The sequence below is a fragment of the Melopsittacus undulatus genome, chromosome 8 (assembly GCF_012275295.1).
Source record: "Melopsittacus undulatus isolate bMelUnd1 chromosome 8, bMelUnd1.mat.Z, whole genome shotgun sequence".
Lineage (NCBI taxonomy): Eukaryota > Metazoa > Chordata > Aves > Psittaciformes > Psittaculidae > Melopsittacus > Melopsittacus undulatus.
The window spans coordinates 51,519,365-51,536,682 of record NC_047534.1 but is presented as its reverse complement, the minus strand read 5'-3'; the positions used below and the strand labels follow the sequence as shown (position 1 = coordinate 51,536,682).

Genomic DNA, 17,318 nt, shown 5'->3' with positions numbered 1-17,318 from the left:
CTGTGTGCCACAATTGCTCTTTCCACATATGTGGTATGAATGATTTACCCCTGCTGAGAACACAGTCCTTGCACCCTTCCAGCTATCTGGGGCACTGTTTGTTCCCAACACACGTTTCTGGCAGGTCCCAAGGAGTGCCCTGTCTTCCCAACCGAGCTCGCCTTTGCTATTGACACCTCCTCGGGTGTTGTGAGGGAGGTTTTCAACAGGATGAAGCAAACCGTGCTCAGAGTGGTCAACAACTTAACCATCGCTGAAAGCAACTGTCCTCGGGGTGCCCGGGTGGCTCTGGTCACCTACAACAATGAGGTCACCACCGAGATCCGCTTTGCTGATGCCAGGAAGAAATCAAGCCTCCTCCAGCAGATCCAAAACTTCCAGGCGACCCTGACCACGAAGCCACGCAGCCTGGAGACTGCCATGTCCTTCGTGGCCAGGAATACATTCAAGCGTGCCCGAAGCGGCTTCCTCATGAGGAAGGTGGCCATCTTCTTCAGCAATGGGGACACAAGAGCCTCCTCGCAGCTCAACGACGCTGTGCTCAAACTCTATGATGCCGGGGTCATGCCAGTGTTCTTAACCAGCAGACAGGACCCAGTTCTCAGCAGAGCTCTGGAGGTTAGGGTCATGCACCCTTTCTTTTATTTCTGGCTTATGAGCTCAGTCTGGTTTGCTGGGGACATTGACAGTGCTTGCTCCTACAGGCAGTGGGTGTCTTCTGCAGTCTTATCAGGTGTTTTGTGCTGAGAAAGTGTTGCTGAGCAAACCCACCCAGCAAGGAGTTATTTCCTGTGAGGGTGCTGAGGCGCTGGGACAGGGTGCCCAGAGAAGCTGTGGCTGCCCCATCCCTGGCAGTGTTCAAGGCCAGGTGGGACACAGGGGCTTGGAACAAGCTGCTCTAGTGGAAGGTGTCCCTGCCTGTGGCAGGGGTTGGAGCTGGATGTGAGCTTTATGGTCCCTTCCAACACAAACCATTCTATGGTTCTATTAGGAGAGAAATTCAAACCACAGCACACGCTGTGCAAGAACACTGAGGCTGTGATGATAATTTGTTTCCCAGATCATGAGTCCAGCAAGCCAGGTGTGGTGTGAAACAGAAGTTAAGACAGTCCCCATAGTGATAAAGGTCTGACAGAAAGGCAGAGGGTGGGAAGTACGTTATCTTTGCTGGCAGAGGGAGAGTGGATGCACTGAGTTTTAAAACAACAAAGAAAACCCAGATGAGCATGCTGAGCACTGGTTCAAGTGCTTGACCCTTTTCTTGGAGTTTTATGTTTCCAAACTATTCTCACTAACTGGTGTTGGAGGTATTACAGCCCTCCAAATGGAATCCACCAAAAGAAGTGTGCTGAGTAGAGAATCTCTTAGAGTTGCAGATTGCCCTCCCCTGCTCTGAGCTGAAGATAACAGAAGGCAACATTACTAACACCATGTTTTTCTGTTTGCATCTAACCAGATCAACAACACAGCGGTTGGACATGCAATTGTTCTGCCAACCAGCGGCAGCCAGCTGAATGAAACTATCCAGAGGCTCTTGACTTGTCACATTTGTCTGGGTAAAGCATCCAATTTCTCCTTTAGACAGTGCCAAATCCTTCTGGCCATGCAGCAGTCGGTTGTCAGTGGTGCTGAAGGGAAGGCCAGTTGGGAGTCAGCTCCTTTGCTGCTGAAGACAAGGGCGTTCTCCTGTTTGTAAAGGGAAGCTCCTTTTTTTGGCTGTTTCCCAGTTTTACAGCCCAAATAACAATAGCTAAACGCTATAAAATATGGCCTTCTGCCATTTATGACAGAGTACTGCAGGGATCCCTTTGGACAAAGGAGCATGTAAAAATAGTAAATGCATACTTAAGTGTGTTTCGGGATGAAATGACTTTGGTGTCAAGTAATGGACCAGTGAATGGTCAAGGCTTGATAGCATTCCATATGACACGTGATTTTTACAATGACAAGAGAGGGTTATCTTTAGTTCCTCCAGGTTAAACCTATTCTTTTTCTTCCCTAGATGTGTGCGACCCTGATCCCAGCTGTGGTTTTGGTAGTCAGAGACCTGTATTCAGAGACAGAAGGGCAGCTCCAACAGATATAGACACTGACATAGCCTTCATCATGGACAGCTCAGAGTCCACCACCCCTCTGCAGTTCAATGAGATGAAGAAGTACATTTCCCACCTTGTAAGTAACCTGGAAATCAGCTCTGAGCCAAAAGTATCTCAGCACCATGCAAGAGTGGCAGTTCTCCAGCAAGCTCCTTATGAATATGAAACCAACTCAAGCTTCCCACCAGTAAAAACTGAATTTTCACTGACTGATTACGGGTCCAAAGAGAAGATCATCAATTACCTGCAGAACCAAATGACTCAGCTCCATGGCACGAAGGCTATAGGAAGTGCAATTGAACACACAATGGCTCATGTTTTTGAAAGTGCACCAAACCCTCGGGATATAAAAGTCATAGTTCTGATGATGACCGGAAAAGTGAATAAACAAGAGCTTGAGTACCTGCAGAAGGTTGTTACTGGTGCAAAATGCAAAGGGTACTTCTTTGTTGTCTTGGGCATTGGCAGGAAGGTGGATGTTAAGAATATCTATAGCCTAGCTAGTGAACCAAATGATGTGTTCTTCAAATTGGTGGATAAACCAGGAGAGCTTCATGAGGAGCCTTTACTGCGCTTTGGGAGACTGCTGCCTTCTTTCATTAGAAGTAAGTATCACATCCTGCAGCCAAAGTGTTATGGAAGGGGCAACATTTGACTTCAGAGGGGTTAATCTGCCAGGCTTGGTCTACCTGCCTGGTTGGGTGGGCTCCAGCCTGACCACCTCTTTGGGCAGTGGGTCCCATGAAGTTAAGTCTCTTTTTATATGTTCTGTACTGTTTGGTCTGTTGATGCTCACAGGTCTGCTTAGTTGAGTATGTCTGGGTTTGGTTCACTGTTGACTTCCTAGCCCATGCTATGCAGTCTGCTGGCCTGCCAAGTAGTGTGTGCAGTTCTGTTTTTTTTTACTTAATCCTGCCTGGCTTGCCAGTCACATCTGCAACATGCCCATAGGTCTGGCTCTGCTAGGCCTTCTGGTCCTCTGCAGCCTGACAGCATTCCCCCTGCGTTCCGGGAACACCCAGCAGACCTTTCTTCCCAACTTCAGCATAAGTTTCGTGTCTAGCAGACATCTGGATGACTCAGGCTGAGATCTGGAGTTGCTCTATGCAGGTTTAAGGACCAGATGAACAGGGATCTTTGCTCAGGGACAAACAGTGCTGCTGCGTTTGGGATTGTGCCTAGAAAACTTGCATCTTGCCTTAGCTAGACGGCCCGGGCTGGATCTCCAGCAAAAGCCAACTGCTAGAGATCCTACATAGACCTGGCCAGCAAGGGCAAGACTTGGGCCTTTATTTTTTATCAAAAAAGCCCTGAAAACCAGTATACTGGAGTAATAACCCACTGATTCAGGAACGTCTTGCACTAAATAAGAAGGAAGCCTGAGCACATCTTTCTCTGGAATAAATGTTTAGGTTTTCTCAGCTGGCTTTTTCCATTTACTGCTTACAGGGGTCCTGGAAAATTCTGATGTTAACTGTGTGGTTGGAAGTGCCTGGTTGTAACCAAGCTGTTCCCCTGTGACATGCATACACCCTCTGGTATCTTGTAGTTACTGCTCTCATGTTTGTAAATTGGAGTAAGAATTCTTATTGTTATTATAACAATTGGCCTCCCAGGCCAGGATGCTTTAGTAGCTACACCAAACATATTCCATAGCTGTTGTCAGAGCAAGCAGGGAGAGAAGAAGTTGTTTTCTTTAGAAATAAATAAATGGAGAATTAGATGTAATATGGTTTTGTAGGTAACCACCAAGCTCAACACCAGTGTTTAATGACATCCTCTTTCTGTCTCTAGGTGACTTTGCTTTCTACCTATCTCCAGAGCTGAGGAAACAGTGTGAGTGGCTCCAGAATGATCAGCAAGCCAAGAGCCAGAGCCCTGGGCACACTGGGCAGAGAGCAGTGTAAGCAGTGGTTTGTCTGCTAGAGAATGAGCTTTCCTAACTCCTGTCTGGGGAATAAGGTAGAGAAAGGCAGAAAAGTACACATATCTTTTCAAGTTTGGGCTAAATTCTATATTTAGATATGTAGTGCAGAGGATATGAAGGAGCTATATGCTACTGTCATCATGTAGGTCAGGAATTCCAGTAATGACTATTATTTGGGGATTTTTCCACTCAATGAGCTATTTTCAGAGGCTGGGCTGCCCTGGACTACCTGGTATACAGGATCCATCATAGAATAGTTTCTAAACAGATGAGAAAGCTCATGTCACTGAGATTCATTCATTGCTGGCACAGAGCTCTCCTGGCTTTAGGAGGTCAAGCCCCTGGAAATCAGGCATGCTACAGATCTACTGTATTCACTCTTATGTGTGTCCAGTTGATGTATAGACAGACTTGTGCCCCAAGTGATAGGCACTTTTCATTGCTTGGCTGTGGGCACATCTAAAGCTGACATAGACTATTGACCTCAGGGGTGAGGGAATGGTGGGTCTGTTTTTGCTAATGGTTTCTATGTCAAAACCTCTCCAGTTCCAAAATTCTGATTAAACAGGGAGGGTAAAAAAGCCATAGCAGCTGCTTGTGCTTTTACAGGTACGTGGCAACCAATGCGACCATGAGCCGGACCCCCAGTGCCAGCAACACCACGGTCAGTGTGAGCATCAAGCCGTCTGCAGGCATCAGTACCCGCACCAGAACCACCACTGCCAGCACCACAGCCCAGAGCAGAGCCACTGACCAGACCCCAGCCAGTACCGTGGTCCAGGTGAATGCCACCACCACCGTGGCCCAGGCCAGCACCACCACCCACGCCAAAGTCGCTGGCCGTGCCACTGCCAACTCCACAGTGGCTGTGTCAGGAGGCAGGAGAAGACAAGGTATGTAGAAGGCTCTTCCCACAAGAGCTGTGACTCTGACTGGTCTGTACCATGGGGGGTTGTAGCTTTTCTTCCTCTCTGAGGGGATTATTCTTATGGGAAATGTCACTGAGAGGCCAGGTTTCTTGCTTTAGGTGCAAACCTGGAAACCTTCTCTTGGCGGGGACGGGGTGTTAAAGCTTTGTCAACGTGTGATGAGGGTTTTGTGCAAAACCAGGTGGGAGACATTCTGCCTCTAAGCAAAACACAAGCAGGACATCTAAATCTGTCAGTATTCAAGGCCAGGTTGGGCAGGACCTGAGCAACCTGGTCTATGGGAAGGTGTCCCTGCCTGTGGCATGGGGGTAGGAGCCTTTCCAGCCCGAACCATTCTGTGAGTTATAGGACAATCCATCATCTGTTGCTCAGCTCAGCAGTAGTACAGTGACAGACTTCTTCTCTGTCTACATCCTATTGCTTTCTATATTTTCCTTGTACCATTACCCCCCTTGGCTAAATTTTGCTGTTTATGGTGGTTCATACTATGGTATTGGTTGAATTCTCTGACAGCTAATATAAATAGTTCAGTTAGTTCACTACTGAAACAGTGTGGAGACCTAATTGGGAATGCTAAAACTCTTTCATGTGAGCATAGCTCATGTAAAGGGGCTTTCCCATGTGTTTTTTGCAAGGGGGGTGCAAGCAGATCTGCACTGGCTGAATGAGAAACTAAGATCGTGTGCCATAGCACAGGGACACTTAACCAGCCAGTGAATGCATGTCCCCATGTAAATCATAAATGGAAAGCAATAAATAAAAGCGGTCAACTTTGTTGGGTTGGACATCTGAGACAGAGAAGTCAGAATGTGATTTGCACATACCACAACTGCCTGTAGACAGGTTTATTTGCTGTGGACTCAGAAGGAGATCTCGCAGCACTGAGGCACCTCTCCCCTGAGATATTTCCTCTTCAAGTCCTTGCTTAATGTTTCTCCTGACCTTGCTTTGCAGCAAAGAGCCATGACATCCAGATCACCGATGTCACTGAGACCAGTGCCAGGCTGCGCTGGGTCAGCCCCGAGCCACACAGTGCCTATACCTTTGAGATCTCCATCACCGCTGCTCATGACCACTCGCTGGTGCAGAACCAAAACCTGACGGGCACTGAGCATATCATCCACGGCCTCAAGAGTGGACAGAAATACCTTGTCATGATTATTGGCTACCAGAAATCCCAACCCAAAGTGACGTACACAGGGACATTCAGCACAAGTGAGTACCTCCTGAGGAAAACACACAACATCCGTGTTTTCATTAAAAAGTCCCCACATGAGTGATGGACAATTGGTTGGGACCAACAATCAGAGCCTTGGCAATGCTCAGCTGTGTCACTGCAGGTCCTGCATCCCCCAGACCAGCAGCCGGTGGTCTAACACTTCAGTGGTGTTAAACCAACACAGACTGTGGGAGAAGTAAAGCTGGTCTGAGAGTGGGGTTTGTCTTATGTGTGTAGGAGGCTTTGCAGACTGTGTCTTGGTGGGGTCCACATGGCACTGCTGTAAGTAATAGTAAGAGTCAAAGTGGGTTAACACAAACCAAATCCAGTCCAGCCTGATTGCACAATAAACAAGCAAAGCTTCCTTTCCAGTCACCATTTCTGTAGACACTCATCTACTTCACATATGATATAAAAAAAAAAGAAACCAACTCAGAAAGACAAATAAGAGATTAAATAAAGAGTTTAGTCTTTTGGGTACTCAAGCCCCATGTGTCCAGATCACATGTAAACCCCACCAAACACTTTGGTCAAAAATTGCTGTGTAAGACACAGCCAAGTTGTTTGATTGGGTTTTTTTTTCCTCTGGTTTGGCATGAACATGGCTTGGCTAGGTGCTGTGCAGAAGTTTGCACTGGTCCTGCCAGTGCTGGCATCTCAGAGCCGATTTCGGCGCCCATGAAGAGCCTTTCCATTGGCTTCAGTAGGTTTGGATCAGGTCTGAAGTCTCTTACCTTCAAAAGCAATAAACATGCCCACAAAAATGTTGAGAGAAGACATCAGTGTGTGTGGCAGTAATGCTTTCATGTGCTGAGCTGGAGCTCTCAATGCCCAGGGAAGCTGCATTCCCACAGAGTAAATCTAGAACAAGAACAAGGGGTAGGCAGTGGTGACACTCTATTTGCCCATCAGCTGTGACCTAAATGCTGGGTAGGACTGCCCCTCCACCCCACACCCATGCTCTTACCATAAAAAAGAAAACCCAACCCTTCGTGTGGCTGCAGCCCCCTCTCACTCCCATGGAAAATAAGCCACAGGTTTTCTGAGGATACAGGAGGCTGCAGCTGTGCAGAACATGGTGCAGTATGAACCATGTTCTCCTTTCTGTCACAAGTGACAGTCCTCAACAGCATAGTTCCTAGAGGGATGTGAGGCCATAATGGGAGGAGCCTGAGAGGCCTAGAGGGCTGCAGGAAGACAAGAGAAGGTCCATCATGGACTATTTGTTCCCTTAGAGAATGCCACCTACTTTCTGCCCTTTCTAAGGCCAGAGGAGCAAAGCTAAACTAGCTAGGAGAGGCTGTGTCCAGCTCCTTCAAAGCCTCTGCAGTGGCATGCTGTGGGGTGAGTGGGAGCCCTGGGAATGCTTCTTTGCAGTCACCTCTGAGGATGAGCCCAACTGCACAGCAGAGCAGCTGGCTGGGGTTATCAAGTCAGTTGCCTCTAATAAACATCTCTGAACTGTATGTGCTGGGGAAACAGCCCCAGACCTGACTCCTGCAGCCTGTGTGTGCCCTGTGCTGGAGCTGGGGCCAATGGGTTTGGTTATGGCTGTGCTGAGGGCACTGCCACAGATCCCCTTCTCCTTGGCTGACCCATCTGCTTCTGCCCCACAGAGACCCCAGCACAGCCGAAGGTGTCCGTGGCCAACATGATGCTCAACACAGAGCCACTGGAAGGTCCTGAGAGTCGTGAGTATGGGCAACAGTGGGAGCACTGGGCTGGGGGAGCTCTGCCAGGACCCCACTGAGAACCTAGACACTTGCACTTGTCTTTCCCTTGCCTGCTTCTAAATCCAGAGCCAAGAGATCATAACAGAGGTGACATCCCTGGCCATGCAGGTCTGAGCCCTGTATTCGTGTCTCTGGCCCATGCTGGACCCAGAGCCCCTTGAAATTGTTGTGAGCTTTATGAGGGATGCAAACTGGTCCTGTTTCCATCACAGGTATGGGAGATGAGCCAGGGCCCAACCGCTGGCTACTCTGCAGGGCCAAGGTGTGCTCTATGGCCTCCCCAGCATGTGTGGATGCAGAATATCCCGTAATACTTGCTCCCTCTCTCCCCTCTTGGCTCCTTGGTGTAACTTACAGCCCAACAGAGGTTTGACCAGAGGCAGGGATCATAGGGGAGCTAGTGTCAAACATCTGCATAAATCTGGTTAACCAAGGGTAAACCCTCCAGTTTCACCCCTCTACCCATCTCCTCTTTCTCTGCCACTAGTGGCAAGAGAAACCACCACCTTATTAAGCGGTAAGATAGTGCCACTATCTAGGAAACTGCCAAATGAGCAAGATGTCAGTTCCCACTGTGTTGTTAATCCTGTCAGCCTATGTTAACAGCCCATAATCACTGTACATGTTAGTCATCTCACTGCTTTTTACTGACATCTTACATTAGCATTACACTCATTGTACCGCCAAGTGCCAGACTGCACCACTTCTTCCAAGGCTCTGGAAGGGCTCTCAGCCTTCATGAAGCAGCACAGCCCTGTTGCAGGCACCAGCTGCAGATCTGCTATCCAAAACTCATCCCTGAAACATCATTCTTAAGTTTTTCTTTAAGCATTGCACTTGCACTGTAGCTCATTTTTCCCTGAGGAGATGTGAGAGCTCAGGGAGATGCTGCTGCTTAATGCATTCACCCAGCAAGAGCTGCAAAGCTGCTGTTTGGGGTATGGCTGCTCATGCTGAAAAGGATGAGCATGGACCTCATGTCTGACCAGTGCTACCCTGAGCTTGCTGCAGTGGATGGTTTGAGGGCTTGTGCTCAGCAGGGACCATTTCATTTCTGCCTCCCTGCATGTCTCATCATCCCACCTTTCCCATGTGTTCCCATTGGTTTGGTCCCTCTCCCTGACACTAATATTTCCTGGGAAGCCTTCACCTGGCTTGTCCCCACCAGGTGACATGCATTCCCATGGCTTTAACCGCTTGTGTGTCAGTCCTTTGCAAACAAAGTATGTTTGGGTCTGCCTGAAGGAAAATGGATGTGCTCTGTGCTCAGTCTGTGCTTTGGTGCAGACCTCTCAATCTCAGCTTCTCCTGTTGACCCACTTGCAGCACAAGTCTCTGCCTGAGGATTTATGGCACATATCAGTCTGGGGAATGCTAATCTGAATATTTTCAACAGGCTAAAAACATTGAACAGGGCAGGGGTTTGGGATGGGTTGTTCAGCTGAGTTTGCTCTATTTCTCTATCAATGGGAGATACTCGTGCATAAATCTTCTGATGGATTGTGGAGGAAGTCTCAAATCCACCCTCCTTATATAGGTGAAGCAGCTGCTCATATGGGTGGCCTGTCTCTGCTAGTAAAAACTCTGGAATTTGGGCCTAAATTATAACTTCTGGACAGGAAAGGAATTCATGTTTAAATCCTCATCAAGCCTTAAAGTGTCCCAGGTGCAACTTTGCCTTGAGAGATAAACTAAACATACTTATGGATTCAGAGTTACTGCCAAGACAACTAGCTTTGAAAGTATGTGGGAGAAGTTGTGTGAGGGTCTGATCCCATGTGCACCAGCAGGGAGTAAGCAGCTCCCAAGACCTTGGTCCATGGACTTGGGGCTTAGATGCGTGAGGAAGTTGAGAGTAGGGAGATGGCACCAGTCCTGTACCAGGCTTTTGTTCTTTTCAATCTCTTTGCTTTTTCAGCTTTTAACCCTCTCAGTGTCACTCACCCTTTGCACCTTTTGACATGCAGATTGGCCAGACCCTTGCTTGCTGGACTTTGACATGGGCATGCAGTGCAAGGACTATCAGATTGTGTGGTTCTTTGACTACAAAAACAAGATCTGCAGCCAGGGTTGGTATGGTGGCTGCGGTGGTAATGCAAATAGATTTGAGGCCGAAGCTGAGTGCATTAGCAAATGCTTAAAAACATGTAAGTACCACATGGGGATGAATCCTTTTGTATTTGATCATATTATCAAATGATGTTCAGATCAGAGACAAAACATCTTTAACATCCAAACACGTGCACTTTTTCCTCCAACAGCAGCAGAGAAAACCATGCAGCAGCCACTTCTTGAGAAAAGATTATCGTCAGGTAACACCCAAACCACTCACTTATCACAAACCAAAGCAAATCCATTACTTCACCTAGACCATTTCATAGCATGCATCCACTTGTATCCAATACAAGATCACCAGTAGCGTAGATTTGGTTTGTATTTGCTCCTTGACATGACCATGCCCTACCATCTGCTTTGCATGATGAAGTCTCATTGCATGCATGTTGTCCCACCAGGACACACTGCGTTTGCACAACCAGAGTGCAACCTGCAGCAAAATTGGTGCTTTGTGAAAGGTTCAGATTTCATGAGAAGGGTGAGGTGGCTGAACTGGTCCCAAAGCAGTTCCTGTTACTGTTGCATGACCACGCAATGCCCCCACTCTGCAGCGTGTCTTTGTTGGGATGTCAGACTTGCACACGTTTCACTGCATGTAACCAAACACGCAATGTAAAATCACTCCCTGGTTCTTGGGTCTCATGTGCAGATGTTCTTTTTTGCACCAAAAGTTGGAAATCTAGGTTAAGGGAGGAACCCATAGGGAACTTGCAATGATGGCCTTGGGGAGGGTCTGAGAACAAGGGCTTGTGTGTACAAACCTCTTGAAGACCTGGTATGGAATTAGAGGCTTGAATTCACCTGTGTTGTTTCAGGAAGGGTTGGGTTGGGAACTTAACTGTAGCAAAGCCTTGCTACCAGAGAAGCCTCTCATTTTCAAGGTTTTTCAGGGTCTTTTGCAGAGATGGGAGGGAAATCCAGGAGTGAAGCAAGTGCTGGTACCTAATGGCAGAACTTTAATCCTCGCAGGGACATGACAGGGCTTGAAAAGGTGAATGAAGGAACCCTCCCATCCATTTGATTTTCTCAGGTGTATTTTAGGCTCCTTAGATTAGACCCAGGAGCTTCTGCTATTGGCAGCTGTGCACCCTGAGTGCAGCTATGGATGCCCCTGCAGAAACATGTAGGGAACCAAGGAGGAGAAGGCCACCACCAGCCATGGCGAGATGCCTGGGGTGACAGCTGCCTGCAAAAGGAGAGTGCAAGGTGCCTCTGGGATGCAGACAGACACCATGGACGAAGATCCATTGGTTGCAGCTGGAGGAAGTAATGTATGGCTTGTGCAGAAACCAGTCTAGAGCTGGGTTTTATCCTCACGGAGCAGGGAAACATCCCCGGTGTGGTTTTCTCCAGAGGGCATGTGTTTGTGTCAGCCCCATCCCATAGACCAGCCCTTCCTGATCATTGTCACATGCCCCAGTGCTCTTTCCAGCAACTGCTGTTCAGACTTAAGTGAAATTTCATGAACTTGGCACCATTCTGCCCTGGGCAGATAGTCAAGAAAAGCAAGCGAGGGGCCCTGGAGGGATGCTTGTGTCTCTGCCTGCCCTGCTCTATTTGCTGCTTCTTTCTCTTTTTGTCTTCTGCAAAAGCTATCAGACCCACCTCCCATTTGAAGCCTTTTAAATGCTGTGAAAACCTTTCACTATTGAATTTTACACAAATATAACACATATATATCTAAATATATTTTCTTTACCATGACAAAATTAACTGTTAGTGCAACTGAGGCACTAGCCCAGCCTCAGGCCAGATTAAAAGTCCAGGCACTTTTTCTCCATGGGATGAATTAAAACCCTGGTTTATAGTGGCTGTCCCTCTCTTTTGAACCTGATGGAGACAGTCACAATGTAAAAAACCATTTGAGCTGCCGAGATCATTCTTTCCATCTATTCTTTGGCATTTTTTGGATAAGCTTTTATTTCATTTATTGTGTTTTGGGCTTGGTTATTTGGTTTTTCTGAGGGGAGGTTTTAGTTCAAATGCCATCCAGGGGTTCAGGCAGAGGAGTTACTGGATGGTGTTTGATGAAAGCGATGGTGCTCTGAAAATGAAGAGTGGCAGCAGGCACTTGAGCAGGCAAACTGAAGGTTGCAATTCAAGTGAATTTTCAGATTCTGTGATTTCAAGTTCCAGACTTGAAAACAGAAATACAAAAATGAAATCCTGCTTCAGAAAGCTGCATTTAGAACAGGACAATGGGAGGGAGAATCCCTTCAGACAGGTCTCCTCTCTCAGAAAGGATGTATTCCCAGCTCCTCCTCTCTAGAGTCAAAGGATCACAGCGTTGTTCTAGCAGCATCTGTTCAGTCACAGCATGGAGCCATTCCTGCATGCAGGAGAAGAGGGAAAAATACAGTTAAAATGAGTGCTCAGAAAGGGTTTGGATGCTTGGCAGGATTTACCCAGAAGCATATGTGTGGCTGGGCTGTGAGGTCTCTGACGCCGTCTGGGCATCTCCATGTCCATCCTGGGAGCACTCTGCCTTGCTGCAGTGATTGTGGGCTCCAGGCAGCTTCCACAACCAACCGCAATTTCCTTTAAAGCAGGCCTGCCACCAGTGCTTTGGTATTGCCCAGGGCCCACTGCCAGACCTGCTTTCTAGCTGGGATTGCAGGGATAATCTGTGCCTGTTTCCTGTGGAAACTTTAGAAGGGTTTAGCCTGCCTTGGCTTTCATCAGGCCCTAGAGAAACTTGCTGGCAAACAAACGCTTCCATATATTCACCCTGTCTTAATATATTCTTCCCTATATTCACTTGTGGGTATCCTGGGGCTCTATTTCTGGTAGTACAGAGACCTGGTGAGGCCTCAGCCCCCTCCAATTACTCCCTGATTGGTTTTGAGTGTTGCTTGGGATGGGCAGAATCACAGAAAGGTGAATATCAAGTTGTTATCTCACAAAATCCTGCCTTCACATGATGGGTCCATGGGTCACAGCTGGTTCAGGCACCTTTGCTGGGTGCCCTGTATGATTACAAGGGGGTTTTTCACCATTTCGGACAAGTTCTTTCATTACCTTGCTTTTTGGCACCTGGTTTACAAAAGGCATGACTCTAAGACAAGATGATAACTTTAAGACTTGATTCCTGCTGCAGTCACTGCTGTTGTGCTCTGTATGTAGTCATCTAGAAAACAAGGTGGTAAAGGAATTTGTTTTATTTTGATGAATTAGAAAAGGGCCTCAAGCTGCAAATACCCTCCAATGAGAGCAACTCCACACTTTGCCTTTCACTTGGTGGTTCTGCTTTACTGAATTACTGGTTTGACTCATGACTTAGATATTCACTCATGCCCAGGGCTGGTGACCTCAAAAGAAAGACTTTCTGCAAACAAAGAGATGGGATTCAGTCACAGGAGATGTGCAGAGTCCATGCTCTGGTTGCCCTTCCTGAGCCTGCATGCCAGCCCTGCTTGCAGGCATTGCTCTGCCATGCGGATACTTCCAGAGAGGCTGTGCTTCACCAGGAGTTTTATTGCTGACTTCTCTTGCTCCTGCTTTACCCACAGCCATGGACATCTGCCGGCTGCAGAAGGACGAGGGGACCTGCAGGAACTTTGTGCTCAAGTGGTACTATGACCCCGCGACCAAGAGCTGCGCCCGGTTCTGGTACGGTGGCTGTGGAGGCAACGACAACAGATTCAACACACAGAAAGAATGTGAAAAGTTCTGTGTCCCTGGTAAGCAGCAAATGTGCAACTGGGGAGGGCTTGGCCGGGTCCCTGGGCTGGTGGAAGGTGACCCTGCCTGTGGCAGGGGCTGGATCTGGCTGTGCTTTAAGGTCCCTCCCAGCCCAAATCAGTGTGTGATGCTGTGATTTCCAGCCCAGTGCATGACTGTAGTGAGCTTACTTGTGGTGCTGTAGGTTCCATAGCAAGTCCTGGCAGTGAACTCCTTTCTCCTCCCTTAGTATCTACAATCTCCTTGTGCATGGAGTAACTGCATTTATTTTCTCTTCCTACATCAAACCCTTTCAGGTAACATCAACCCTGGTGTGGTGACGACGATAGGAACATAGAGCCAGAGACCTGTCAACACATACCTCTGAGACAGCCAGAAGCATCGGCCGTTCCCACCCTACCCCTCTAGAAGCTAAGGGTATAGACTACCTTGCACTGTGCTATTTCATGCTTTTACTTCCAAGCAAACCTCGAAGAAAGCGTTTTGCTTCATGACCTATCAATATGGTGCTAAACTGTTTGCGGACTGAGTGCTACATGTGTCCAGGTTATATTGTATAGCTTCAACATTACCGAATATTTACCTAATTGCAGATGGTTCTTGTCTCTCAACGTGTCTCTAAATTCCCCCTTCTCGATTCCAACCATCAGCCTTTCTCAGGCACCATAAAAATGAGACAAAAAGAAAAAGACCATTATAACAGTTTCACTGCCACTGTTACCTGCTTGCTTTTACTGTTCTCATAATGGAGTGTAATGTTACAGGGAAGCCCTCATGTAAGAGAGAAGCTGATTCTGATAAACAAGCAGTTCCATTTTCAATTCTTCCTTGGGTTCTGGTTTGGTTTTTTCTCCTTTTGCTGGATTTCATTCCAGGCTGTATCTCTTGTAACAGCTGTGGCCAACCAAACCAGTAAGGAAAAGGCAGCAACGTTTCCAAATGCAAATGCACTGCTGGGACCAAGGCCTCAGTTAGCAACTTTTCAATTGTGGTGTAGGATGCTTCTGGCACCCTTCTGATGTCTATGTTTTATAAAACACAAAGCAAAGCGATTGGGGAGGGGGGCAAAGGCTTGGGGTGGGGGGATAGTTATTTTTATTGTGGAAACTGTGTCAGGAGTCTATACAAGAACTTTTGAATAAAGTCTAATGGAGGTTTTGAGAAACTTGTGGGTTTGTCTTTGTGGGCATCAGTGGAGGCATTTTCCAAGGCCTGGGAAGCATTTTAAGAGAGGGAATCCCACTGGCCCTTAAAGGAAGTAGGGGTGTAGCATGGATGGATACTCAGGGGGACATCACTGAGCTACTGCTGGTAATTGGCGATTTTCCAGTTTAGAAAGAGGTGGAAACTGAGATGTCTTGGTTGTGCAATCCCTGTCAGTTTAAAGCCATTAATAACACCATTTACAAGATAGATAAAGCTGTCTGTGTGCCTCAGGTCCACGTGGGAAGCTGACCTGTTTATTTGGCACCACCTCTGAGCACATCACAAAAGCTTCATTAAAAAAGAAGGGAACAGGTACCTATTATTTACATATTACTATAACCAGCTCTTGCTATGGCTGCACCCAGCTGCGGCTGCTCCGGCAGGCAAAACCTGCCCTTCCCTTCGTCGTGCACAGGGCACGGCCAAGTGCCCCTTCCATGGCTTTCCGGGGTATAAACGCTGCCCGTGGGTTAAAGTACCCCATGAGGGCTCCTCTTCTCCAGTCCCCCCCCCACTCTGCAGCACAGGACCGGCGCCCCCAGCGCCTCGTTGACGGGGAAGCTGCTCTCAACGCACCAGCATCGCGGGGCTGCGGACCCTGCAGCCGCCGCTCCAGTGCCTTTTAGGGTAGCGCCTTGCGCTGCGGGCCCGGGGCCAGCGGCCGCGGAGCTCACATGGGAGCGATCTGCGGCTGGAGCGCCTCTGGCTGCGGGCACAAGAGCTCCGACCGGCTGCGGAGAGCACCAGGATCCGATCCCATCCCCACCCCCCATCCTAGGGAAGGAGGCTGCATCGTTAGCGTGTTTTTTCCTGGAGATGAGTTAGCTCTGGATAAACAGTTCCCATCCCCGCGCAAAGATGTGTATTTGCGGCATCCGAAAAGGATGATTGGAGCAAGCTGCTCCAGTGGAAGGTGTCTCTGCCCATGGCAGGGGTTGGAAAGGGGTGAACTTTAAGGGTCCTTTCCAACACAAATCAGCCTGGGATTCTATGATTCTATTAAATGCAGTGTTGATGAACTCGAGATAGATGTGGTGGATATAGGTATGTCTTTTAAGCAGGCCTTCTTCAGCAGACACCCTTGCTGCAGCAAAAATACCCTTGGCTTTGCTTTCGAAGGTACAGCATCAGTCTTCCTCCCAGTTCCTCCCCCCCTCACCTGAGAGGGAGATAGCAAAGATGCAAAAGCAGGGATGCCAGAAAGGTCTGACCATCAATATAGACATTATGGGTGGGTTATGGTTGCCTACATCTAGATGATGTGTCATTTCAGAAACCCTTGGGCACCAGTTACACAGTGTATGTGGGGTCTCTTTAACCTTTAACATGTCTTCCAGCCCCCCACAGGTGCTGTTAAGTGCCTTGACTTGCAACAGGAGCTGGTATTTAGGTAACAAGGAACACACCTAACTGCAGGTGTGAATGCAGGCTTCTGGACAACCTTACTGTGAAATACTCCATGAGAAGGGTCATTGGTAAAATAAGGGCTGGTGGCTCTGCTGATGGGACAGACTTAGCATTAGGCCTTGAGGACAAAGCATTAAGTCCAAGACTTGCTTGGACTTTATGCAGATCTCCAGGGCAGGATCAACCCAACCTACATCAGCCCTGCAAAGGTTTGTCTACCCTGTTCCCAGGAAACTCCAGTGATTTAGGCCAATTCTGTAATTGCCCTCAAGGGCCACACTGGGCAGTCTCTGGGATGAGCTATTACATTGTTTTTCAATAGCCAGTCTCAAATCTCATTTGCTCTAACAGAAACTCGAAGTGCTTTGGAGGAGCAGGCTGCCCTTGGATGCCAGTGAGACATGAGGCTCCTACAGGCTTCAATACCAGAGCAGAGACATAAATAACCTTCTATGATACTGAGGTATCGTCAAAATTAAGAGTGGGACATGTAGCAGAATTAGGCATTGCAGCCAGATCCTTACATTTAGGATCGTGCCAGCATTTAATGCTTGATCAGCTTCTCTTCATGCTTAGATTTGCACTGAAATATAACCTTCTTGGGCAACCTTTACAAGGAGAGGCAAAATGACATATTTTATTAGCTAATGTTAAATTTATTACATCAGTAAAAGAAGCCAGCCTGAAAGCATATGGATGTACACATGTACCTGCTGAGCTGTTCGCAGTTAAAGCAGGGTTTCCAGAAGTGCCACACCAAAGCAATGCCCTAAGCCACAATTGCTGACACTGCAAGGTCGAGAGTTTAAGGAAAAGGATGTCATCCATACCAGGTGTTCCTGGAAATCAGGACTGTGTCCGAGTGCTTCGGCAGAGATGCAGATAAAGTTAAAGCAGCTAATTCTGGAGGAAAGGATCCTCAGATACCTGAGACATACATGTGGACATTTCCTTAGCCACAGGTGTGCTATGTGGCCATTAACCTGCCCTTCATTACTCTCCTTG

At 47.9% G+C, this 17,318-nt stretch overlaps 1 protein-coding gene across 8 annotated transcripts in view; it reads left to right on the top strand.

Annotated features, from left to right (window-relative positions):
• COL6A3 (collagen type VI alpha 3 chain) overlaps nucleotides 1-14,524 on the top strand; it is a 58,407-nt gene extending 43,883 nt beyond the window's left edge. For 5 of the 8 annotated variants that reach the window (XM_034065648.1, XM_034065653.1, XM_034065652.1 and 2 more), the window contains 11 exons: nucleotides 125-618; nucleotides 1,457-1,556; nucleotides 2,003-2,701; nucleotides 3,891-3,999; nucleotides 4,633-4,916; nucleotides 5,907-6,167; nucleotides 7,788-7,862; nucleotides 9,872-10,051; nucleotides 10,166-10,216; nucleotides 13,529-13,699; nucleotides 13,997-14,524. In XM_034065648.1, the coding sequence (XP_033921539.1) occupies nucleotides 125-618; nucleotides 1,457-1,556; nucleotides 2,003-2,701; nucleotides 3,891-3,999; nucleotides 4,633-4,916; nucleotides 5,907-6,167; nucleotides 7,788-7,862; nucleotides 9,872-10,051; nucleotides 10,166-10,216; nucleotides 13,529-13,699; nucleotides 13,997-14,037 (2,465 nt within the window). In that variant the 3' untranslated portion in view covers nucleotides 14,038-14,524. The remainder of the gene's footprint in view (nucleotides 1-124; nucleotides 619-1,456; nucleotides 1,557-2,002; nucleotides 2,702-3,890; nucleotides 4,000-4,632; nucleotides 4,917-5,906; nucleotides 6,168-7,787; nucleotides 7,863-9,871; nucleotides 10,052-10,165; nucleotides 10,217-13,528; nucleotides 13,700-13,996) is intronic. The other 3 variants (XM_034065650.1, XM_034065649.1, XM_034065651.1) reach the window with 3 other exon arrangements.
• The last annotated feature ends 2,794 nt before the right edge of the window (nucleotides 14,525-17,318 follow it).